The sequence below is a fragment of the Sorex araneus genome, chromosome 5 (genome assembly GCF_027595985.1).
Source record: "Sorex araneus isolate mSorAra2 chromosome 5, mSorAra2.pri, whole genome shotgun sequence".
NCBI classification, from domain to species: Eukaryota; Metazoa; Chordata; class Mammalia; order Eulipotyphla; family Soricidae; genus Sorex; species Sorex araneus.
This window is the reverse complement of record NC_073306.1, coordinates 179,199,466-179,225,431: the sequence shown is the minus strand read 5'-3', so window position 1 is coordinate 179,225,431 and position 25,966 is coordinate 179,199,466. Positions and strand designations below refer to the sequence as shown.

The window sequence follows — 25,966 nt, the reverse complement described above, 5'->3', positions numbered from 1 at the left end:
TACCTCTGGGTTGGGAGTCTTAGAGGGTGGCTCTTGCCACATGGATGTTGCTGCCACCGCCATTTTCCGAGTAGAAAAACAAGGTGGAGAGGAAAAATCCCTCCCCGGGCGGCACGAAGTTGTAGCACAGCTCACAGTTTAGATGCATTTCTGTAAGAAGCTGCTCTGGGTGCCAAAATGGGTTAGAAGACCTCTGGGATCATAGTCCTTAGGGGAAGAAGGTCCATTTTGCGTTCAGCAGCTCCAGATCTTATCTGGGCCGAGCCAAGAAGTTACTCTTTATACAATGCCATCAATAGGGTAATAAGACATAAGCTATGGAATAATCAGCAACAAGGGAGGATCACACATTACTTTGGTTTAGTGCCTGAGTCTGAAATACGATTTTTATTTATCCTTTTATCAAAATTAGATAGGCAGAAAAAAATTTTCAAAGTGTAACGGTCCCACTTACGAAGTTCAAGAATGGACGAGACCAAATTACAGTGTGAGAAGTCAGAAAGCCCTCACCTTCGTAAAGGAGGAAGCAGTGCTGAGCAGGTGACCTTCGGAGACGTTTTTAAGGTGCCACCACGTATGTGGTTCCACTGTGAAATAATTCCTGAACAGAGACAACTTAATGCACTGGGTTAATTACTGCTTTCTGTACTTCTGTCACCTATATTTTATGAATCAAGTGGGGAGAGAGGGGCTCCCAAGCAGCACTCAGGGGGTACAGGGACCCCATCCAGTCATTCTTGGTGCACTGGGCCTGGGATTCATTAGGAGAGCTCAAGGATGCAATACAGTGTGCCGTGTTGGTACGGGGGCTCCCCGGGCCATCCCGGCAGTGTGCGAGAGGGTTGTGGTAGGGGGTCGGCCGTATGCAGGTGTAGGGGACCTATGTGAAGTGGGGAGAAGGGCAAGATGGCAGCCTCAGGAAGGGCGCCTGCTGTTTCCCTCTACCCACTTCGGTCACCCAGCAGTGCTTGGGGAAGTCGAGGGTTGAGGAAAGTCTTCAATGAGCTCCTGCATGGTCCAAACTTCACGTCTCTCCAGCCCCGGGAAACCATCATGCTGCCCCTGGCCTCCACTTGCTATGCAGAGTGTGGGAAACGATCCCTGCTTCCCAGGGAACCACGGACTCAGGCTGGAGCAAGGAACTGCTCTTTGCAGGGAAGAAAAGTCCTATTTTTTTTCCAGGCTTTTTGGGTCCCTCTTCTTTTCCTCGCAGGAAAGAATTACAGAAGACAAATAATGAGGTAAAGCAGCTTTATTGAGAGATTATGGGGAGAGAGAGAGAGAGAGAGACAGAGACAGAGAGAGAGACAGAGACACAGAGACACAGAGAGAGACAGAGAGAGAGAGAGAGAGAGAGAGAGAGAGAGAGAGAGAGAGAGAGAGAGAGAGAGAGAGAGAGAGAGAGAAGAGAAACACACATTCAAGAAAGAACACGGGCTTCTCCAGCTGCGGAGAGAACCGTCTGCATCCCAGGTGGCAATGGGGGAACTGTCAGAGCGGAGGCCCACCGGTTCCTTTGCAAGTTTGTCTCCTAGGTTTTCTCCCAAGCTTCCCCCCCTGGAGTTTTCTACCTAGATTAGGAGTCCGTTGAGATGTTGTCAAGGATGAGTTTGAAACTTCTGGTGGCCCACCTTCATCTCCTATTACACCTCTTTGTTCCAGCTGAGCTTCTTTCTCGAGGGGGCGGGGTGGAGGGACCAACTTTTTCAGGGCCTGTGTTGGGCCAGTTAGAGCCTCATCAGACCTGTTTGTGTGTCCGTAAAGTGGGTTTGTGGACCATGTTGCTTTTAGCTCCTTCGGAGCTAGTGACAGAGTAACTTCTTCAAATCCCATCTTGGTTTTAGGAAATCCCAGGAACTTACTGCCAGGCTCCCCTGCCCCAATTACTTACCCACTTCACCGATATTTGCATTTATTCCTTTTAATAACTTTCAAATCATATGAAGAATGTCCTTCTGGGTGCAAATAAATCTTGGCTAAGGTCAACTCATGTGGCACGAGGAATTTATAAGGATATTGGGGCGCCTGGTGGAATTCAAGGACAGGAATGATATCGGGACTAATTACCAATAGAGTCAAGGGCTGGTATATTCTCTCACTCACTACAAATTCTGCCCAGACAAACTGAGGATGAAGGACTGCAACACGATCAGGGTTTCTGGAGTTACTCCTGGTGCTGCTCAGGGAACCGTATGGGATGCTGGGAATTGAACCTGGGCCAGCCACGCGCAGGGCAAATATCCTACCTGCTGTGATGGTACCCATACTTTCTATCTTACACTTAATGTTTTATTCTATTAATATATTTAGGTTTTGGGGGCTATTCTTGGCTCTGTACTCGAGGGATCATGTACAGTGCTCGGGATCAAACTGGGGTCGGCGGCATACAATCAGATTGTATCTGTACAATCTTTCCTTACCCTCCCCCTTAATATTTTACAACCAAATTAGCTCAACACTTACTTCCGACTAGTGGGCTTGTTGTTAGCATGACTTGTCAATCATGATTTTCACTATATTTAATGTTTTTAGGTTTTAGGTCTTTCTTTTGGGAGAGGGTCTTGGGTTACTTTTAGCTCAGTGTTTGGGAGTTCTCACAGCCACACTCAGGGGACCATGTGGGGGGGGGGGATCAAAACCAAATCTACATGCAAAGCCTCGGCGCCAATCCATAAGCGATAGCTCTACACTATTTTCAGGTTTGTTTTTTGGGGGGTCACACCCAGCAGTGCTCAGGGCTGACTCCTGGCTCTGCACTCAGGAATCATTCCATATGGGGACCATATGGGATGCTGGGAATCGAACCCGGGTCGGCCGTGTGCAAGGCAAACGCTTTACCCGCTGTACTATCGCTCCAGCCCCTCAGGTTTTTTTTTTCCCTTCTTTAAATTAAAAGCAATGCTTCTATTATTACTTTGAAAATCAGGGAAAAAATACATTTCTTTTAAAAGCGAAACAGTTACTAAAGAACTGTTTTGAAATGCACAGCAGTTAAGGGTGTGAAACAGACCACATTGTTATAAATGGGATCTGTTCCACTTTGGTGGAGGTGGTGACAGGATGTTTACACGGGCCTGATACCAGAGTTAGTAACTCCCAGTGTATTTCGAATTTTCCTAAGTTGGAGTGGGTTCGTTCACTGGTTTTCAACCCTTTTACCAGACCCAGAATTGAAAATCATTCAGCCCAGTAGTTCTCAACTCTGGGTCTGCAGGTATTATGAAAAAGCTGTAAACTACTGAAATATACTGTTATTATTAACTGCTGAATTTATCAGTCCACAGGTGAAGAAGGGTTCCTATTACCACCTCCTTCCAAGCCAATTCCTCTACCATTTATTCCGCTTCGTAACTTGAAGCCCAAACTTCAATAAATACCTCCTAAGAATCTCCGTGAGAGTTTTCATATTGAGATGGGACTATAACAAGTTTAGTGATTTTAACTGATTCCTAAGAGATTTCAGGTTGGCTTGGAAGAAAAGTTCAAACATTATGATGCAGTATTTGTCTGTTTCATTAATGAGATTACGTGTAATATGGAAAGCCACCAGTTTAAAGCAATGCAGCAAACAAATGTATTATTCCTGACTAAAAAACAAGTTTGGGGGGGAGGGCACACCAGGCAGTGCTCAGGATGTTTCCTGAGGGACACGCCCAGAGACACTTTTTATTGGATGGTGGGGCTGAGTCAGCCCTGCAGAACCAGAAACCTCTGGGTCCAACCTGGTGGGCTCATGTGGCCCCTGGGGCCTCAACCGCAGTTCAGTGGGGGGCCGTGTCCAAGGTTCGAAGTCCCGGCACAAGTAAAGCTTTCTACCTAGTCTCTAAATTCTTGATTTCCTCACTCCCACCATTTATCTATGAGATTTACACGGTCAACCAAACATTCAGATTTGGTTTCAAACATATTACTTTTCCTTCCAGAAACTTTAATTTTTTTTGGCTTTTTGGGTCACACCCGGCAATGCACAGGGGTTACTCCTGGTTCATGCATTCAGGAATTACTCCTGGCGGTGCTCGGGGGACCATACGGGAAGCTGGGAATTGAACCCGCATGCAAGGCAAACGCCCTACCTGCTGTGCTATCGCTCCAGTCCCCAGAAACTTTTTATCCCCGCACCCAGTACCTGTGATCAAACCCACGTGCAAGGCCTCACACATATATGAGAACTATACTCTACTGCTGAGTTGCTCCCTGGCTCTGCCAATTCAGACACTGGCTTTCTGCTTGTTTCATATACGCCACTGGATACCTAGGTGGGCATCAATTAACAGCAGGTTAAAAAGTTCCAGAATGTATTAATTTAAGTAGAACTAATATTTTACTCTAGATAACCCACACTGAAGCAACCAGGACAGACAGAATAAAATATCACATATTTTAACCCTGTGAAGTTCAAGTTAGTATAAAGTTCAGGGCAATATGGCTCCGTTTTGCGTGTCGGGGAAAAAAATCAACCGAGAAATTTCTTAAAACCAAGGCAACTGCAAAGGGGTTGTTCCTGTCACATCCAGAAATTAACAGAACACTTGAAAAAAACAAATATAAATTTAATAATAAAACATTATGGTCAGGCTGTTTATTAAGGAGGCAACCACACATACAAGTTCAGCTATAGAAATGTTTGCAAATCAAACTTCATGTGATCTAAAAGGACCATGCGTAATGTCAAAAATGGACGCCTGTACATTCAATAAAAAGTTAATTTAAACATACAGAGTCTAGATCATTCTAGAGTTATACAAACATCTGGGGCCACATAGATATCTAATCTTCCTTCAAAAAAAAACTTTATAAAAGTGATGTATTGATAATAAGTTTAAAAAGTATTTGACAATTATGAATGGTCCCCAGTTTTACAAAATGTGATTTCCAGGGTATGAAAACTGAAAAAAGTCAACTCTTCAGAGTGTTTTATATTATACAAACAAGTTTTATAGAAAAATGATCCAGCAAATGCTTGAGTTAAGAATATTTATATTTTTCCAATTCTTTACATTTTTATTAACACACTTACAAAAAATAACATTCAAACACTGAAAAAATTAAATAACTTTGGAAGCAGAGTTCATAGTTTTCTGCTTACATATAAGTGACAATTCTGGGCTGTTGGCACAAAAAATAATCAACATTCATAAAACCCTTACTACTATATATCAAACATAAGTTAAAATCATAGGCACTAGTTTATAAATCCACATATTTCTTATAAGACTAACCACAGTGAATCCTTAGATTTTCCCAAACAGAAAAATTGGCAATACACAAAGGCTTTCTAGTAAAAAGGCAATTTTTCTCTTTAGGAAACTAAAAGTTTGTGGTAGTAAAACAGCAGGTAAAATAATACTTTACCCAACTCAGATTCAGTATGTTTCAAACAAGTAATGAAATATTTTAATAAAAAAAATATTTTTTTCTGATGCAGCCATTTAAAAACAAAGTCAAATAACCTGAATACTCCTTTGAAACAGCTAACCTAACTTAAAAAATGTAATAGGTGTTTCATAATAGTTAAAATTCCTGTAATCATTAAATTGCAGCATATTTTTCTTTGTAATGTTGCACTAAAAACTGAGACCTATTTTGTCTTGCGCATATGTGGTTTTAAAAAGAGACCGTGACTAGTTCTATTCCTTAAGATATTCCCCCACCTGAAGCAGATGCTTTCCTTATCTTCCTCTGAAAAGCAACATATTTAAATTCATCACGTGGAATTCTGGTGCCATCTTTCCTGACCCAACCCCTTTGCCCTCAAATTCAAGGAAAAAATTTCTCCCTAGAATTACACACCAAAATACATCAGCACTGGCTGCTCAGACCTGCAGGGCTCCGCTGAGTGACTCCTTACTGGCCAAGCTCCTAAGATTACCCGGTGAGTCAGGCTCCTGGCTTCAAGTCCGAACCATTCTTCAGTCTGTCGGCCTTGATGCAATCCTGCACACCAAGCTTTACATTTCTCTCTCCATTTCTTTTGCCAACTTACAGAATGTCTTTGATGAACAGAAAATGAACTTATATTCAAACTTATGTCTAAAATTCTTTATGTGAGTCACTTGCCAATAGTTCAGAGCCGTTCAAGTTGAAGTATTTAAAAACAGATCTCATTATCAAAACAATAAGAAACCTGCTGCAGAAATTTTAGTTTGGTAATAATCGTGGTAAAACCGAAACGAGTGATTTCCAGGTTATACATCAGAGTTACTAGAGAGCAAGTATTTAACAGTTTTGAGTGATAAGTAGGTTTCATGTTACCAAAAATACAAACATTGATGTAAGGAAGAATCTAAGTCAAAGGGACAGTATTTTCAAAGACCGTTTTATACAGTTACTCAGTTTAAAGTGAATCAACCTAAGTAGGCTAGTTTTCTTACCACATAACAAACCGTTGTGTCAAATAATAGCAACAATACAATTGTCGTTACCAGAGATTTTATAAGTTAAATGCATAGATTTTTCCCCCCCTCTCTCTCATTATGGTTTTGTTCCAGGTTGTAAGCACTGAGGTGTTGTATTTCTATCAAGAATAAAGACAAACACTACTTGCTCTTTCCCATCATGAAAACCTGCTAATAAAAATGAAATCTCTTAGTTGTGTAACAGTTCTGCAACAGCATTGAAGAAGCTGGCTTCCATAGCAAAGGTTATCTTTCCTGAGCCAGAAGCGATCAAGTTTAGAAAGATTGTACAACTGATATTAAGCCCTTTTGGCAACCAACAAACACACAGAAGTCTGATATGTCAACGCAACAGGATGGATGCAAGCTGGGACACTGTCAGCGGTGGTGCTACGTGAGCTACATCCAAAACTTAAACAAAATGACAATTTTTTTCTAATGAATGACATACGCAGAAGCAATTGAATAGTTTTCCCAATTTAAGGATCATGCTTTGAATCTCTAGCCCAGATTTCTTTCCCCCCGTCCATCTCTATCTGTTCTCTTGGAGTTCTAGTGAAACACTAGGGAAATATTTTTAGATAATTAGTCAGAATGTTCTCATTAAAACAAATATTTATTGATACCACTTATAGAGTAAATTCGGTTGAATGTGAAGTTTTGGACTGCTTAAATTCACTATTTCTTGTGTATGAAGGTACACTCTCATTTACAAATGGGCATTTCTCTTTGGCATCCATAACTTTTGCCTGATATTGGCCTCTGTCAAAAATTTTTAAAAATCATTTTGGTTTTTAATAAACAAAATGAAAGTGGATCCATGGAGAGTGGAGAGTGATTGTATGATTACCAAACACATCTGATGTTAAATGTCATTAAAGTGCTGCTTGATCATCTCTGTCAGTTTGTGCTAGCTACGACAGAGAGGGCTGGGATTACAAAAACCCCGAGAGTCTTATCGGAACAGTCTGCATATAAAAGTCATCTTTCAGCCTGGTGAAGGGATGTCCAAGAAGCCGAGGACCGCTGCACTCGTGGCTCTGCTGGTCAGTAGCAGCCATCTTTCCAACTGTCATCTTTCATGCTACCATACGTTTTAGGCGCTGGCAAGGATCTGAAATAAAGTGATTTCATAAAGTGACTTGAAAGACTATAAAAAAAATTAAGCATTCCACTTCCCACAGACGTTACTTTCTTTCCAGGTATGATGATCCAAGAAGGCCATTCCAGATTACTAAGAGCAAATTTCCAAAACAACCGTTAGCATAACTATCCCACACTTACTTCTATAACTTGCAAGTTTTACTGGATATATGACTTCATTAATCTTTTTGTTACTAAAACTATCTGAGTAATAGGCAAAAAAAGATGGGAAGGAAGTTAAGACAATTACACAGATAAACTTATGAATTTGAGTGACAGAATGATGACTGCTACAGAAGTGAGTGCTGCCATAATCAGAGCGGTAGAATGAGACAATCATCCTGGGTTTTGAGGTCGGATATACTAAGAACTGAAGATCTTTTTTTTTTTTTTTTTTGCTTTTTGGGTCACACCCAGCGATGCACAGGAGTTACTCCTGGTTCTACACTCAGGAATCACCCCTGGCGGTGCTCAGGGGACCATATGGGATGCTGGGATTCGAACCTGGGTCAGCCTGGGTCGACCACGTGCAAGGCAAGCGCCCTACCCGCTGTGCTATTGCTCCAGCAGCAAGAACTGAAGATCTTACTGTTTGTGTGATCTTAGGCAAATTACAACTCATTTGGTTCCTTAAAGTTCAATTTTCTTGGGGCAGGGAGTCAGCTCAATTGGCTGAACACTTACAAAACATACTTTGCAAGTAGGGAGCATGAATTCAACCCCTGGCACCACATGAAAACTCCAAGCACTGCAACTCCAAGCAGAGCCATGAATAGACTATGAAATGCCAAATGTGGACCCCAAACCAAAAACCATATTCTCCTCTAAAAACTGGAATAACAACAGGACTTACTCATGTAATGCTTTTGTGAAATTAAATGTGGCCAGCGTAAATTATTTAGTACAACAGAAACAGCAAAAGCTATTGTGCTCTTATTCAGAAATGTTATTTATCTTTGAATAAATATATGGACAAATCAGCATAAGGTCTATGGAATACATTTTTCTAAGCAAATAAAGTTTTTTTACATTAACAACTAATTTCCTGGTAGGGGTGATTACATTTCTGAAAGGTCAAGATTACACAGATGCATGGTTCTGAAATTTGTTGGAATCTGTATCTCCTAAAGATTCAAATGAACTAAAAATATCACTCCCATAGATTCTGGGCCACAAACCGGATCTGCTTTGTCTGTGCATAGTAAAACTAAGGTCTCTATTATTTACATAAAGCCCACACAAGATTCAGAACTGGGGCCTTGAAAACCACCCTCCAGATTATATTCAGAACTAATACCTAAAAGTTCTATCTTGACTCTTACTCTAGGTTCTAATATATATTTATTGATACAATCATTACATTCAAAACGAACAAGTGCAACAACCAAATTGTGTGGTTCTAGTAACTTTTTTCTTTTTGGTTTTGGGTCATACCCGGTTCTGCACAGATGAACAAACTTATGAATTTGAGTGACAGAATGACTGCGGGAGGTGCACAGGGGACCACATGGGATGCTGAGGACCGAACCCAGGTGGACCTTGGGCAAGGAACGTGCCCTACCAGCGGTACTATCACTCCAGCCCCCAATCTAGTAACTTTCTAGTCTAATGAGATGTTTGATCATTTTAGATATCTGAACAAATTTAATCTGAACTAAACTAGTATCATATGGTGATGTCGCAAATAAAAAAAGGTTTTAAAAAAAAGTAATTATAACAAGATGACAGGGGAAAACCATTATGCTCTCTATGTTCATTATCAAGCGAGAGGTGAGGGTGATTCTAACTCTACCTGCTTTCCTGGTAGAAAGAGCATTACAAATATTCCAAGGGAGGTCCCATCACTTACCTGCGGACAGGTTGTGCAAGTTTGCTGCGAGGCACTGGTATACCCCCAGCAGAAGGGGCACTGGGTCTAGGCAAGCCACTTCTCATGGAGGAAGTCCCTGCAGGTCTGGTCAGAGTAGTGCTGTTGATATTGCTGGGAGGATTTGCCGGCACTGTGCTCTGAACCAAGGGAGGCCCAGGTGAGGAGGTGGTTTGTGTGAGTTGTGTTGCTTCTTGGCCACCAGAAGAACCAGAACCATGGTTACTAAATGCTTTAACAGGCTGCCGGAGAGCCAAAGGAGACGGTGCTGCAGGGGAGCGAAATTTGCCAGGAGAAGGTACTGTAGAATGGCAAAGAAAAAAAAAAATCAGTGTTTTCAGTGGAAGCCAAATGTAAGTGAATTCACTGTTTTATATTACACTTGATGACCAGGCACCAAGGTATTCATAACATCTCAACCGAGAAATACAGCATATTTCTGTGCTTAAAAAAAAAAGTCCTAAATAAACAAGTCCTTGCTCAGATGTCAATGATCTCTGACAATATAACTAGGTCAGCTAGGAATCTATAATAGCAGAAGAGAAAAGGCATGGCAAGATTCAATTTCACTGTAGCAACTAGTCTAGAACATATTCTAGAAGTTAAAAAAAAAATTTAACTATCAGATGTTGGAGACAATTTCAAACATACTTTCCTTCAAAGAAACACTAATATAAACACATAGTCAGTACCTCTAGGTTCTGTATCACTTACAGAGTAACTAAAAATTAAAAAAAAAACCAACAACAACCAAAACCTAAACTAATGCCAATTAAGGGGCAGGAGCAACAGTACAGATAGATTTTTTTGCCTTGCATGCCGCAGACCTGGGTTCAACCCCTGGCACCCTATTCAGTCCTCCGAGCCTGCCAGGAGTGATCCCTAAGCGCAGAGCCTGGAATAAGCCAGGTGTGGTCCCCAAATAAAGCAAAACAGACAAAACTATCAATTGTTATACTTCACCTAGTAGAGAAGTTATAAATCTCAGAGCCTATCAAGAGGTATAAGAAGTCACAGAATAAAGATGGCATATTTTCCTAGAAAGTCAATTCTACTAAGTGGTAAACTACAATTCTTTTTTCTAATAGTATTAACATTCTTTTTATAAGCTCGAGGCTTATTAAAACAAATGCCAATCTAAATATATATATTCAGGTGTTGAGTTGCCCCAGGGCTACAACCAGTTTGGTGTTTGGGGGTCACTTCTGTGGTGCGTAGAGGACCACACAGTGCCAGGGATTGCAGCCAGGCATCCTAAATTTTAAAACAAACAGGAAAAAAAAAAAAACAGGCAAAAGATATCCAAGATGGCAGACAGATAGAAGGCTAACAGGCACGAGAAAGAAGCTCTTCATCTCTCTACCCAAATAACAAGTGCTGAAGAGAACATGGAGAGAACAGTACCTTCATAAGATGTTGGTGGCAATACAAACTGGAGTAGCAATTGTGGAGGGCAGTACGGAGATTCCACAATTAAACATAAAATGCCATATGATTAATTCCACTTTAGATATTTACCCCCCAAACACTAATTTACAGAGCTATGTTGCACTCGTGTTCACTGCAGCATTGCTTACAATAAAATAACGAAGGACTGGAGACAACCTATGTGCCCACTGATGACAGGATAAAGAAAATGTATATGACACATGGACTCCTATTTAGAACTTAGAAAAAAAAAAAAGAAGAAATCCTGCCATATGCAATAATATGAGTGGGAACTAAAAGGTATTATGTTTAGTCAATCGAGCAGATGGAGGAGAACAAGCACCATCTGAGTTTACTAATATGTGGCATAGAAGCAAAATAAGGTGGTTATCAAAAGGTTGGGGGGAGGTAAAATGGGACACGAGGGGACAAAAATGAGACTTTCACTGTGGAACCTGATACAGGATATACACATGTTGATTTTCAATGATTCACATCTGGAAATTCCATATTACGATAATGAAATGTTATGACAGTAAAATTTAAAAAGCTACAATCACAAATGGATAGCAGTTTTGGTGCTGCAAAAGGGAGGCGTGTGAAAATATAACTGTAAGAATTATCCAAACAAGCACAGAGAATAAAAAGACAAAACCCAAGTTAATGAAGCCTCAATATCATGTGGTCTGACACATGCAACTGAATCCCAGAGAATATGAGTGGGACAGAAAAATACATGACACAACAATGGCTGGAAAACTTCCAAACTTGATTAAAAACCTCAATTGACATATAGAAGTGGCACAAAGCTAACGCAGGCCAGGCAAATGCCACATCAACACACTAATCGGAGGCCGGGGGATGGTGCGGGGGTTGAGTGCCGGCCTGACTCGTGGCTGACCAAGGTTTGGTCTCTGGCACCAGAGCTTTACTGAGCTTTGCTAGAAGCCATGAACAGCCAGGTGTGGCCCCAAAACCAAAAAGAGAAAAAAAAGATAATAAAAAGAAAGACACTAATCAAAGGACTTTAAAAATAACTTATTTTAACTAAAATATAGGAATTCAGTATATAAGAATATAAGAAGGAGAAGAGGCACAGTGGAGGGATGGGTCAACGATTACTGTATGACTGAAATGCAAACACGAAAGTTCATAAGTTTGTAACTGTAACTCATGGGGATTCACTAATAAAAAAAATTAAAAAAAAAAGACTATAAGAGACTCTGTTTTCCAAATGATTGATGACAGTAGGCTACACTTTCTCTCTACTCATTTTAGTTTCTGAGTTACATTTGAATTGAGGCACTTAAATGATGGCATGCTATCTGCCCTCAGCAAGATTAGAACTCTATTTATAAAACTGACACATGACTACAATGCTAACCTTGGTGTCAAAGTCATGTCTAAAATGGAATGAATGGTGGCTGATTAAAAACACTCTACGACAGAAAAAGTTGAACTAACTATGTAGTTTTCAGCTTACTAGTCACCGAATACAAATGCTTTATAGTATATCTCACATGTATTTAGCAATAAAAAACCCAGGCATTTTAAGTAGGTGTTTTCACAGTAATGTGTCCACCCCCAACAACCAATCACATTCATTTTATAATTTAAAAATCATATACACATGCAAGAAATAGATAGCTTGCAATAAAAATAGAGTCAAATATTGGCCATTATGACGAATAGGAAAAAAATTATTAAAATATGTATGCATTAAATTTAATAAAGTATAGGGAAAAATTCCTTTTCAACTATGTTTTATTATACTGTGATCTCAATTATTCAGTTTATGCACTATCAATGGCATTAACAGGTTATTGAGGTAAGAATAGGACATAGAAAATTAAGCTGTTGCTAAAGACTATAGAGATTAATAAAATATTAACTGAAAAGTCAAAGCATTTTTGTTAAGAGTTACTGGTGACTATCTACTTCAATCTTACCAAAACCCATAATCTGTCGTTGATATAATTTGTGCAAACAGAAAAGTTAAGACTTAAGGCTGGGTTTGATCCCTGACATCTATATGGCACCCCAAGCACCGCCAGGAGTAATTTCTGAGTTGCAAAGCCAGGAGTAACACCTGAGCATCACCAAGTGTGACCGAGAATAATAAACCACTGTGCTATCGCTCCAGCCTAATAATAATAATAATAATGATAATGATAATAATAAAGTTAAGACTTGACACCAGGTTGCTGGCTGCCAGATTGGGAGACTGGTAATCCTTACTGGGAACCTAGAGAAACATCTCTGTGAATAAAAATTCAAAGTTGTTTCCACTACTTTAACTTTCAAGGCGACTACATAGGTTCTATACCATTTGAAAGAAAAAATAAGCACAGGGCTGAGAAGACAGCTCAAGTGGTCGAGCACATATCCGGCACGCACGAGACCCGAGTCCGAGCCTCAGCACTGCCCCAGCCCTGCACCGCATCCCCAGGTGGAGCACACCGGGAGCACCCCTGCTCCAGAAACAAACTAGACAGAATTGCTGCCCTGACAGCCACTGCCATCACCTTACACAACCATCTCTAAAGTGCATGACTGACTTTATCTTTAAAAAAGTGAAAGTCTCACAGGTCTTTGGTTTCTTATCGGAGAGTGAGCACGACTCATCATTCACTCTGCTCACATAACACATCACGTAACCCTAGGCTTATTTTTGCAAGCACAGCCATTGTGGCTTACTGGGCCTAGAATGAGCTCAGTGGGATAAAGCTACACTTTGTAGGCGAGAGGCTGGTTCCATACCCTGCAACTGCTCCCACCCCCCCACCAGGAGGCCTTAAACCCAAGAGACAGAATAAGTTTCATTCTGGGAATAGTTAAGTTAATGATGGATATAAATAAGCTACTATTATCTGCCTATATCTGCAGCCTAATATTCCAGTTTACTCTGAAAGCAAAAAATGACTTTGTAAACTGGCCCTCAAGATGATTACTTGAATCTCAATGAAGGGCTTTTAAAAGTGTGCCAGGGGCTGGAGTGATAGCACAGCGGGCAGGGCGTTTGCCTTGCACTCGGCCGACCCGGGTTCGATTCCCAGTATCCCATATGGTCCCCTGGGCACCGCCAGGAATAATTCCTGAGTGCAGAGCCAGGAGTAACCCCTGTGCATCACCGAGTGTGACCCCAAAAAAGCAATAAGTAAATAAATAAATAGATGAATAAATAAAAGTGTGCTAGAGAGCAAGTACAGCAGATCAGGCATCTGCCTGGCACTCAGCTCACCCAGGCTTGATCTCTGGCACTACATGTGGTTCCCCGAGCTCAAGAGAGTGATCCCTGATCACAGAGCCTGGGGTAAGGCCTGAACACAGCCACTGTGCACCAAAAACAAGCACATTTTTTTTTTAACTATTTTCATTCAACTGAAAATACCACTCTTGTGAAATTAAAAAGACTGATGACAAACAAACACAGAGCTCAGAAACTGTCCTCCAGTCTGGTGCTGGAAATTTTATAACTATACATGCTACACTTGCAAAATAAAAAATTAATTTGATCATCGAGATATCCATGAAATTTTAAGAGAAATTAGTATAAAAGCATGTTTAAGGTATATGGACACAATTGCACACCTATCACTTTGCCCTGTACCTCGGGCCCACGAAGCTCTATTTTGTAACACTTCCCCAGAAACAGCAGAAGAGGGAGCTTCAGAGCTGAAAAATGAGGAAACCTTGCCCAGCTGCCGCAGTGTTTAGAAAAATTAATTTCACTGAATAATAAGTAAAACACTGGGAAAAATCCTACATAAAGTTCTGTCACTGTCATCCCATTGCTCATCAATTTGCTCGAGTGGGCACCAGTAATGTCTCCACTGTGAGACTTGTTACTGTTTTTGGCATATCGAATACGCCACTGGTAGCTTGTCAGGCTCTACCGTTCAGGCGAGATACTCTCGGTAGTTTGCCAGGCTCTCTGAGAGGGGCAGAGGAATCGAACTCTGGTCGGCAAGGCAAACGCCTTACCGCTGTGCTATCGCTCCAGCCCATATATAAAGTTAGTATTAAAAAATAAGGAACAGAATAACATTTTGATTTTTAATTATGGGATCTTGCCAAAAACCATGCCAACCTACAAACCCGAAAATCAAAATCTAGTATTTTAAGTTTCAGATACATTTAAGAAAATGCTACAAGAGATGAAGAGACATCACCAATCAGAAGGGGCAAGAATTAAAAATGAGGCAGAATTCAGAAATTAGCATAATAATTCTCATAATCAAGTCCAAGAAGCAATACAAGTTATATATAATCTAAACCTTGGGCCAGGCAAAGTATAGAATTAAGGTTGCATCTAGCCTACTGGTGGGATCCCCAGCACAGCACAGGGTCCCCCAAACACAGCCAGGGTCACTCCTGAACACAGAATCAGGAAGAGCCTGAGCATAAATGGGTGGTGATGCCTAACAGACTATATATAAAGTTTTAAAATGAAGAGGCAACAGCAAGAAAAATACTGATAAAAAAGGAATTGGGTGATTCCAATTCAGATCTATGACCAAATTGGATTTCCTAATTTACCCTCAGATCTAGACTTTGAGAGTATCTACAATGGGCTATGGGATTCCAATTTTCACAGAAAACTTTAACAATCAGATGTGTTCAACAGAGAAACATGGGCTAGATAAAAGATAAGAAATTTTTTTTTTTTCCTGCCAAGGATCATTTGGATATTTATAGCATCACTTGCAGGCTGACAGGTTGCTACATGCAGTTAACAAGGAGCATGCATGTCTGCTCAGCTCTGGACCAGGGCCACACCACATGATGCCTGAGGCCTCACACTGCCCTCTGGCTGGATGTCCCCACCCCCTCGAGACTAGATGGCAAAAGGTCACCTAAATCATGTCCCATCCTGACATAACCTAACCCAACATTTTCTAGAAAGAGGATGAACTTTAGGGCCTCACAGGAAAGAGGAACAAGATGGTTCTGTTAACAACTGGAACTATTTTAATTATTTTAACTTTCATTTTAATTACATTTCGTATTAAGTGTTGTTTGAGAATGGGGTTAAGGACCAAAGAGAGAGAGAGAATACAGTTGGTAGGGCACGTGCCCTGGACATGGCAGGCCTGGGTTTGATCTCTGGCATGCCGTATGGTCCCTTGAGCCCGACAGTGATCTGAGTCCCAAGCCAGGAGTAAGCCCTGAGCACAGCCAGGTGTGGCCCAAAAACCAAGAAAGAAAAGGAAATAGGGATAAAAGACTTGTGTTGTCTAGCTCAAAGAGACACTACATGCTTGTTTTGACTGAACATAATAATGCCTATAACACAGGAAAGGCTGAATATTTGTGTTTTTTGTTTTCAACTTGTGTTTCTTCAGTCTATCCTTCTCTTTTTGGGGAAAAGAATGAAATTTATTGTGTTTTTAAGGCTTCCTAGAAGTGACTGCATCTAAACTGCTTTGATAAAAATTATTCATTCCTAGTTGTTGGGAACTCAGTAAAGAGGTGTTAAACAGGATAAAAAGTTAAACAGGTTAAAAAGACCTTATCAAGTCTGGGGGAAAAAAAAAGACTAATAGTTCAAAACCACAAATGCAAAGATCAGGGCAAATAAGCACGTAGAGATATATGAGAAAAGAGCTGGCAATTAAGGAGTTTGTGATGGTGATAATCTATTATTACACTATGTTTTGAGGAGTTTGAGATGAAATAAACAATGTTTTAAAAAAGTTTTATTGATACGTTTAAAATTCTGTTGGTATGCCATCTGAAAATGAAGAGCCCAGAAAAATTTTATCATTATAGCCTGAATTCAAAATCTTACATTTCTGTTTCCTTGCTACCAATAAGTGTTTACTGACTCGGCTTCGAAAACAGAATCTACTCATTTATATCCTTTCCTTTGCTCCTTTCTCTTCTCTAGCCCCCTCTTCCCTCTATTAGAACTGTAGTCAAAGCTAGACATCCTTCAGGTTTTTAGAAAACACTAGTTTGGTCACACATGGAGGGAAGCAGATTCTCTGGTGGTGAGAGCGGTGTTGGAATGAGGGAGGCACGAAAGCATGACTCACAGCCTGTAACTCCTGGTACCTCAATAAAGATGGTTTAAGAAAATTAATAGGAGCTGCTGCCCTTCTCATGACGCTATTATGTGAAATTGGTGAGCGGAAAGGGAGAGAACAGTGGAACCATTCTTAGTACTCCCCGCAAATGGATAAATGTGCCATGTTAGATCATTTTGTACTCCAGGATGAAGAGTGAATGACTTTAACTACATTTAGATTGTCTACCCCCCCTCCTTTTGTTAGGCTTTTCCTGACTAAATACTAGGGAGCTGCCCTGGAGCTAGTGAGGTAGTACAGGGGTTAGGTACAGGTCTTTCCTGGGCCCTCCAGGTTTGATCTCTGGCAACACCTGGTCCCCTGAGCATCACCCAGTGTGGTCCTGGAGGTCTTGGGCACAAGGGGAGTGTGTGCCTGGCGTGCAGGGCTTGAGAATCCCTGTATCACTAGGCCCTCACGATGCACTGCTGGTCTGGGTGGGTGAGAATCATGAGGGGACCCAGGCCTCCTGTGTACCACTTGAGGAAGGCCCTCCTCTGGGCGGGGTGCGGGGAGGGGAAGGGTATGAACTCCCTTTTAGAGTAGTAAAATCGTATTATAATTTCTTTCACTTAGTTCCAGTTAAACTCACTCTATTTTACTTTGCCCCAGCTACTGAATGCAGAATAGGCAAAGGCAGCCGGCGACCTTGACCGGAGTATGCACTGTAAAACTCTGATGCCAGTGGAACTCGAGCTGGGAACCGCTTCCTGTCTTCTCTAGTGGGTGGCGGGCGGGTGTGATGTGTGCACACACCCAACAGTGCTTGGCAGCTACTCCTGGCTTGGTGCTCGGAGGGCTCCACTGGCAGTGCCCCGGGGGGCCATGGGGTGCTGAGCTTCCTGCGCCTCTCAGGCCCGTATGCCATCCCCAGCCTTTCCCTCTGGGCCCCTGACTTGTCTCTTAATAGCGTACAGGGCTTTGATCTAAGAATTTAAGAATTAATAAATGGAAAATGATTTTTAATGTACAACGTGGATTTTTAAAAGCTTTGTTATTTTCAAACATAACATATTCAGAGAAACATGTAACACAGTTAGCTTAATGAGATCCTATCAGGCACAATCCTTAGACTCCCAGGACACCAGGAACATCGGGAGACTGCAATCTTCTCCTTTATATATGAACGGCCTGTCACATACATGCAAACACGGGCTCACTATGTCCCGGAAGAGTGGTGACTTTCCCGGAGTTTTCAGAAAGCACTTCCTTCTCTGGGGTCCAAGGGACAGTACAATGGGTAGGGCTTCCCCTACCCCTGAGCCCTGCCAGGAATGGTTCCTGAGCACCTATTTCTCTCCCTTTACCAAGGTCACTTAGACATTCAGAACTAACAGGAACTCTGAGATTTAGTTTTCTTTACAGCTTAAAGGGACTGGAGCGATAGTTCAATGGGTAGGGCGTTTGCCTTGCACGCGGTCGACCTGGGGTTCGATTCCTCTGTCCCTCTTGGAGAGCCCGGCAAGCTACCAAGAGTATCTCGCCCGCACGACAGAGCTTGGCAAGGTACCTGTGGCATATTCAATATGCCAAAAACAGTAACAACAAGTCTCACAATAGAGACGTTACTGGTGCTCACTCGAGCAAATCGCTGAAAAATGGGATGACAGTGATACAGTGCAGTGCTACAGCTTAAAGAGGGACAGGCACTTTTGCAGCTTTGAATAGCAAAAATAATTCGAATATTTTTTGGGGTAAATTTAAAAAATTCAAAAGTTATGATCTTTCAAATCTAATAAAGAGCACATAAAATCTTTACATAAAATCTTAAATTTGAATCATATAAGCATACCTGATCTTCCAAAACACGATAAAGCAAGTTCTAGAGACTCATAAAAATATTACACAGGGCCAGAAAGATAGTATTGTGATAGGGCCCTTGTCTTGCATGGGGCTGACTCGGGTTCGATTCCTGCCACCCATACGGTCTCCTGTGCATTGCCAGAAGTAATTCCAAAGCTCAGAGGCCAGAAGTCACCCCCGAACCTTGCTCAAAAACAAAACAAGCAAACAAAATTATCCATGAGCCAGAGTGATAGTACAGTGGCTAAGAAACTTGCCTTGCACATGGCTGACCTGGGTTCAATCCCCAGCATCCCATATGGTCCCTCAAACCTGCCAGGAGTAATTCCTGAGTGCAGTGCCAGAAGTAACCCCTGAGCATCACTGGGTGTGGCCCCCAAACCATTAAGTTAAAAAGACATAATCCTTGTGTGTCCAACATTTCCCCCCACTACCTCCCCCCGGAAGTATTCAAAGTATAGAGAAGTCTCAAAAAATAAGCCTAAAGTTCTCAAATAATTTTTATAAAGATTTATAAATTACCTTACTTAAAAAAAAATAAATGTACTTCAGTCTATTCTTTCTGACCGTGGCTCCAAAAGACAGCCATCTATCATCATCATCCTGTTGATCGTCGAATTTCTCGAGCGGTCACAGTAACATCTCCATTCGTCCTAGCCCTGAGATTTCAGAGGCCTCTTTTTACTCATCCTTCCCAACAGTGCCGCATTGGAGGCTCTTTCAGGGTCAGGTGAATAAGACCCATATGAATACGCATGGGGAGTTTGCCAGGCTCTCCCATACAGCTGTGCTGCTCTCACAGCCATCTGTACTGTAAGAAAATGATTAATTTCTGACATTCAAAACATAGTCAGGACTCCAGGCCACAAGGCAGCGGGGGTGGGCTGTCCCCTCCTCTCTCCTCGCCCTTTCGGGGTCCTGGTTGTCACACCCATGAACTGCCTCCAGGCAATATTTAAGTGACTCAACAGCCTTGATCCAGAGACTCAGCATCGAGTCCCAGAAGTCAGCAGCTCGCTATAGATTTCTCCGGACCCCATGCGGAGCTGATTTCAGCCAAGCACCTCAGATGGAGCAGGTGTTCTCTCTCCGACCCCCCCAGATGAACCCCCAGCAGCCACAGCCTTCCAGAAGAACCCAGCTATGCGGGACCAGGAACTGAAGACCCCAGGCCACATGGGGGTGGTAGGGTGGAGGGGCAGGGCTGTCCCTCCCCGTCTCCCCGCCCCTTTGGGGTCCTGGCTGTCACACCCACGAAGTGCCTCTGGGTGTCATCTCAGTGCATTAACGGCCTTGGTCCAGAGACTTGAGAATGAATCTCAAAAAGGATTAGCCCCCTACAGAGATGTCTCTGGACCCCCAGTGATTTAAAATTTTAGAATTCCAGGACGGTGGGGCCGTGAATACAGCCACTCGACCTCTCATGATATTCACAATAAGCAATGCCTGTGGCAGGCAGGCTTGAGTGGTGGTGGGAAAATTCGAAATAATGGTGGTGGGAAGGTGTAACGGTGGTGGGACTGGTGTTGGAATATTGAATGTAATCAATTAATGTGAACAACCTTATGAAAATTTAAAAAACAAACATAATCACATATCCTACTTTTGAATCTATCGCCATTCCTTTATATTCTGTTATCTAAGACTATTTCCTTAAATTCAGCTTAATTATCAAATTATTAATAAAACATTTTTATTAATGAACTTGTTATAACATCTATTAACATCTTAGTTACTCTTGTAACTATAGTAATCAACTCTTTTTCTACAAATCACATCTTTCCACCTAAGTCTTTGCATACTTTATCCTACTAATTCATCTTTAGCATTTACTGAATTTGGAAACAATTAGGAACTCTATAGATCCTAGATAGTTAATACATTATTTTCATCATTTGTGAGTTTGTGCATGGGGAGTACCACCACACAGCGGTATTCAGAGTTTACTCCTAGCCTGTGCTAAGGGGACCATATGTAGTATTAAGGATCAAAGCTGATGTACACACAGCAAGTGCTTGAGCCGCTGTACTATATCTCTGGCACTAGGTAAAATATTTTCCTTATTCTCTCTACTTGTTCTGTTCAATTTAATCTGACACGAATATTTATTGATTTATTGTTTTATTTTGGGGGCTACACCTGGCAATGCTCAGGGGTTGCTCCTGGCTCTGCACTCAGGAATCACTCCTGGACATGCACGGAGGACCATAAAGCGCCGGGCATTAAACCTAGGTTGGCTGACTGCAAGACAACCCCGTGCACACTGTACTCTCTCTCTGGTCTTGATCTTTAAAAAATATTTAGAATTTTCTCCTTAATGGAAATGCCAGTTTGTGATCAGTGTTCCATTTACACATCCTTGATCTCAGCACGCATGGCTGTTTCCGGAATAAAACACCCCTTCCTTAAGCCACTGAACCATCTTCCAGCTGAGATGTCTACTCTTCATGCTGAAGAAAACCCAATCACATTGTATTTCTCTCAATTCTACTTCTTCCTGCCTACATGTCCATTCTCTTGAAGACAGTATGAGAAAAATTTTGGTGTCCAGTCTCCAACTTAGTCCTTAGTTCTATTCCACCACAAACGTTACAAATATTATCACTAACCACAACTTGTGACTGAACTTCAGTCAGCTTCTAATATAATCCTATTTCACTGTACAGAGAAGCAAATTCAAAATTTAAAATTAGAATTAGAAACATGTAGAATGTGTGACAGTTGGTTCATTTTAAAACATTTTGTTAAATCTAACTGAAAACAAGTGGCCTCTCAGATTAACAAGAAAAATGACACATTCTCTAATATTAAATAAATCATATACTCCTTTGAACATACCAATCTAATACATACCTCTGTAGAAAATGAGGTTCCTCTGTATTTATCCAAATAGCTGAACAAATCCATGTGGTTTTTTTTTTTAAAAAAAAAAAAAGGAAGAAAGACTAAATTGCACCCTCCAGGTAGTACTGACTCGGTTTGCCAGAAGAAACAAGATTTTAACTAATGACCATTTGCTGAAATTTTAAATTTAGTAAGAGGCTGTAGTTACCTCTTTTTGTAGATGAAGTTTGAAGCAACTGTTTGGCTTTGAGGGAAGTACGAGGCAAATTTTTCAGCCTTTGCGAAGCTGTTGAAAAATAAGGAACTGTAATATTTGCCTAGATGGACAAGATAAAGGCTATAGCTTCTGTAAACTTGAATATTTTAATACAAATGTGAAATTTTATCAAGAAACAGAAACCATAAGATGAAAATGTTAGAATCTAGAAGCATAGAAATTTTAAAGTGATGCTTAGTGCAGTAAGTTGGAAAGAATGGGAATGGAAATCGTAGAGCAAAGAACATATTTTTAGAAATCGTTCTTAAGAGACAAGAAAATCTAAAATATGTAAATTGATCAAAAGAGAAAACAAACCACCAGCAAACATGCTATAAGATGCAAAGAATAGAAAGCTAATAAGTAAAAGTGATGAAACGTAAGCACACACTACAGAATAAAATAAATATATTTGTTCAACGCAAAAAAAAAAAAAGCAGACTTTGGCAAAGCACTATTGTTAGATGAACAGCCCTAACATGAAACATTAATACCCATACTCAAAAAGGAGAAGAAAACTCAGAACCAGGCAGGTCCTCAGAAAATCACTACCAAGTCCTTTTAATATGTTCAACATCGTCCTGCTGTCGAACACGACAAAGCTGTGCAAGACTCTGGGAGGAGTTTAGCTGGGCCATGCACATGGGCGTCTGGGATGGGTAGATGTGAGCCGGAGAGACTGAGGGTCCTGACGTAACCAGAGCATCTCTTTTATTTTAAGGTGAGCAGTGAATTCTATGTTCTTGCAGTGAATTCCCTGTTCCTTTCCCTTTTTTTTTTTTTTGACTAAACTCAAAACCAGATGTTAGCAGCTATTCAGAGCTATTCATATTCAGAGTTAAACTTCACTATGGTTCCAGTGAACTGATGAATCCGACATCTACCTGTGCAATCAGCTACTTTAATAGCTCTAAGGTCTCACTCTACTGAGCTGAAAGTTAAGCTTCATACACCGCTCTGACTTGTATGCATAAAGAAAAGACTCAACACTGTGAAAGCTGGCCAGACTATTAACAATCACTGAGTTTTTGGGGCCGGAGCGATAGCACAGCAGGTAGGGCGTTTGCCTTGCACGCGGCCGACCCGGGTTCGATCCCCGGCATCCCATATGGTCCCCCAAGCACCACCAGAAAGCCAGGAGTAACCCCTGAGCATCGCTGGGTGTGACCCAAAAAGAAAAAAAAAATCACTGAGTTTTAATACAGGGACACTTAATATAGCATCAAGGAGGATTAGTGAAAATTTCTCTTTTGTTCTATTCCTTAACCCTATCAATGCTAAAATAAATCTTTCTATAGACTAATATTCTGTAAATGTAACAAATATCCTGAATTCCAATTATGCACACACATTCAATCCAGTTCACTGTCACTGTATCACTGTCATCCCACTGCTCATCGATTTGCTCGAGCGGGCACCAGTAACTTGTTACTGTTTGGGTTATATCAAATACGCCATGGGTAGCTTGCAAGGCTCTGCCATGTGGGCAGGATACTCTCTGTAGCTTGCTGGGCTCTCCGAGAGGGACGAAGAAATCAAACCCAGGTCGGCCACGTGCAAGGCAAACGCCCTACCCCCTGTGCTATGGCTCAGCCCTTCACTCTAGTTAAAAAATCATTTTATGCCAGTAACTTAAAATATTGCCAGGCAGTCTACAGAAAAAGAAAGTCTCCCTATGTAAAATATCTACTTTATAATGCATTTTTATTTATACTACAAGTCAGAATGTTGTCACCACAAAATTTTCACTCACATATTTATTCATACATGTTTTTAGCCATTCATATTCTCATTCACGCATTCATTCCTTCTTGCTTTCCTTCATTTTTTAAATTATCTACTTTACTCCTGGTACTTTTTTAGGTATAATGGACTTAGTAGTCAACTAGATAAAATTCCTACTGCCATGGAATTAAAAATATTCTAGGAAAATGGAGATGGATAGTAAAATAGCAGTAAAATAGACGACCTAACAGATAGTGATAGCAACTAAGAAAAGAGGGACCAAAAATTAGAAATTAAGTTGTAACTGTAAACAAAGTATCAGGAAAAGCTTCCCCGAGAGGACATTTCTACAAAGATCTGAAGAAATAGAAGAAATAGCTGAATAGTTATCTGGGAAAAGCATTGTAGACAGAGAGAAAGGGACCCGAGGCAGGCGAGTGCCCGCTATGCCCGTAGAGTGGGAAGTAGGCCATCACGACTAGAGTAGAATAAACGAGGATAAAAGGTAACTGAGTGTACATACGCCAGCAGTTCACAATATCAATTAACCATTACATATTTTTAAACGAGGGATTAATATATAAGCGACTGTTCTGGGAAGGTCCCATTCAAATTAATAGCTACCATGACACCACTGGATATTATTTATTCTTCAAATTTTGTAGGTGAGGTTACAATGCTAGCTACAGAGAAGTAAAAACTGTCTGATGGCAAATCTAAGAATCAGACTACAAATAGAATCAGGCAGCAAGTAAACGCTAAATTTGCCTGCTAACGACAAAATGAAATGCTTTTTATAAGTAAACCATGGTTTAAAAAACCCCCCAAACCTAAGTATTACCTGAATTTTAAGATTACTAAAGAAAATTATTTATTTACTTAGTAATGCCAGGAATAGAACCCAGACCTCCTGCATATCAGGCATGCATTGTGAGCCTCATACCCTGTCCTTATTTACTTTTTAAAAACCAACTTCACTAAAGGACAATTTTAATCCAGCAAGACATACCCATGGGGTGGGGCTAGATAAAAGCTGAATGGGCCAAGGGCATGCTTTGCATGCAGGAGGTCTGGGTCCAATCCCTGATACTCCATGATCCCAGAATACCCCTGGTAACAGCCTCTAGCGCAACATTCTGAGAGCACTGTCAGATGTGGCCCCAAAGCCAAAACTCAAATGATATGCCTCTTTAAAATGTGCAAGTATACAAGCCCAACACTCTAATCAAGATGCAAAATATTTCAGTGACTCAAATATTCTTCTCTTTGTAGTTAATTCGTCATCACCGTTTTTAGATTTCTCCAAATCCAAACCTTACTTCATTCAACTGCATGACAGGAGAGGTGGTGAAAGTGCCAGTTTCTACCCACCCAATCCAAAATGCAGACAGTAAGTGGATGTATTTATTGTCCATAGAGTATTTAAAGACAAATAAGCAGCTTGGTCTGTATTTATTATGTCCTAGCAATAAAAATCAATATTAGTGATAAAACACTCCTCCTTAAAGAAAACGGCTGGTTGGCTTAAGTTATAAACAATCTGGGCATTGCTGAATTTTAATTACATATACATTATTAATGACGGCCTCATATTTCCTTGCATGTACTCTATCACTGAGCCATATCCTTGATCCTCATATAAATAAACTTTAAACTGGAACATTTGGGTACTTACTCTTCAATAAGCACTGTATTTCACATGGCAAATGTTACGTAAGTTATATGTTGCACTTGACAAAGAAACATTTGCAAACATACTTCTTTTAAGTCACACCGGGCTGTACTCTGAGATTACGCCTGGTGGTGCTCAGCAGACCACGTGTGGTGCTAAGGACTGAAATGGGGTCAACCACAGGCAAGGAAAGAGCCTCAATCTCTATTCTGCTGCCCCCACTGGTTTCCTATGAGTAAAGTTCATAACGTTAGGTAATCACTCAAGGTCACTTCCGCTGAGTATGTCTCTCCAACCCTTCGGGCTGTGCTCAGGGTTTACTCCTGGCTTTGCACTCAGGAATTACGCCCAGCAGTGCTTGGGTGAAAATATGGGATGTGTGCAAGGCAAGTGCCCTACCCACTTGACGATCTCTCCAGCCCCTAAATTCTTATATTTAGACGTATTTGAAATAAATTATTATAGTATTGGCATTATAAAACCAAAGAGACAGGGCTGGAGCGATAGCACAGCGGGTGGGGCGTTTGCCTTGCACGCGGCCGACCCGGGTTCGATTCCCAGCATCCCATGTGGTCCCCTGAGCACCGCCAGGGGTGATTCCTGAGTGCAGAGCCAGGAGTAACCCCTGAGCATCGCCGGGTGTGACCCAAAAAGCAAAAAAAAAAAACAACCAAAAAACCAAAGAGACAAAACAGAGTGACTTCAACTCTTTCATTATTTATTTGGGTTCTTTTTAGTTTGTTTGGGGGGGGGGGTCACACCGGG

General features: G+C 41.2%; 1 protein-coding gene across 3 annotated transcripts in view; it reads right to left on the bottom strand.

Annotated features, from left to right (window-relative positions):
• Positions 1-4,564: 4,564 nt before the first annotated feature.
• Positions 4,565-25,966, bottom strand: part of SLAIN2 (SLAIN motif family member 2) — a 61,176-nt gene continuing 39,774 nt past the window's right edge. For 2 of the 3 annotated variants that reach the window (XM_004607992.2, XM_055140053.1), the window contains 2 exons: positions 9,388-9,706; positions 4,565-7,509 (listed from right to left, as the gene is read on the bottom strand). In XM_004607992.2, the coding sequence (XP_004608049.2) occupies positions 7,443-7,509; positions 9,388-9,706 (386 nt within the window). In that variant the 3' untranslated portion in view covers positions 4,565-7,442. Of the gene's footprint in view, positions 7,510-9,387; positions 9,707-21,756; positions 21,835-25,966 lie in introns of all 3 variants that reach the window. The other variant, XM_055140052.1, reaches the window with a different exon arrangement.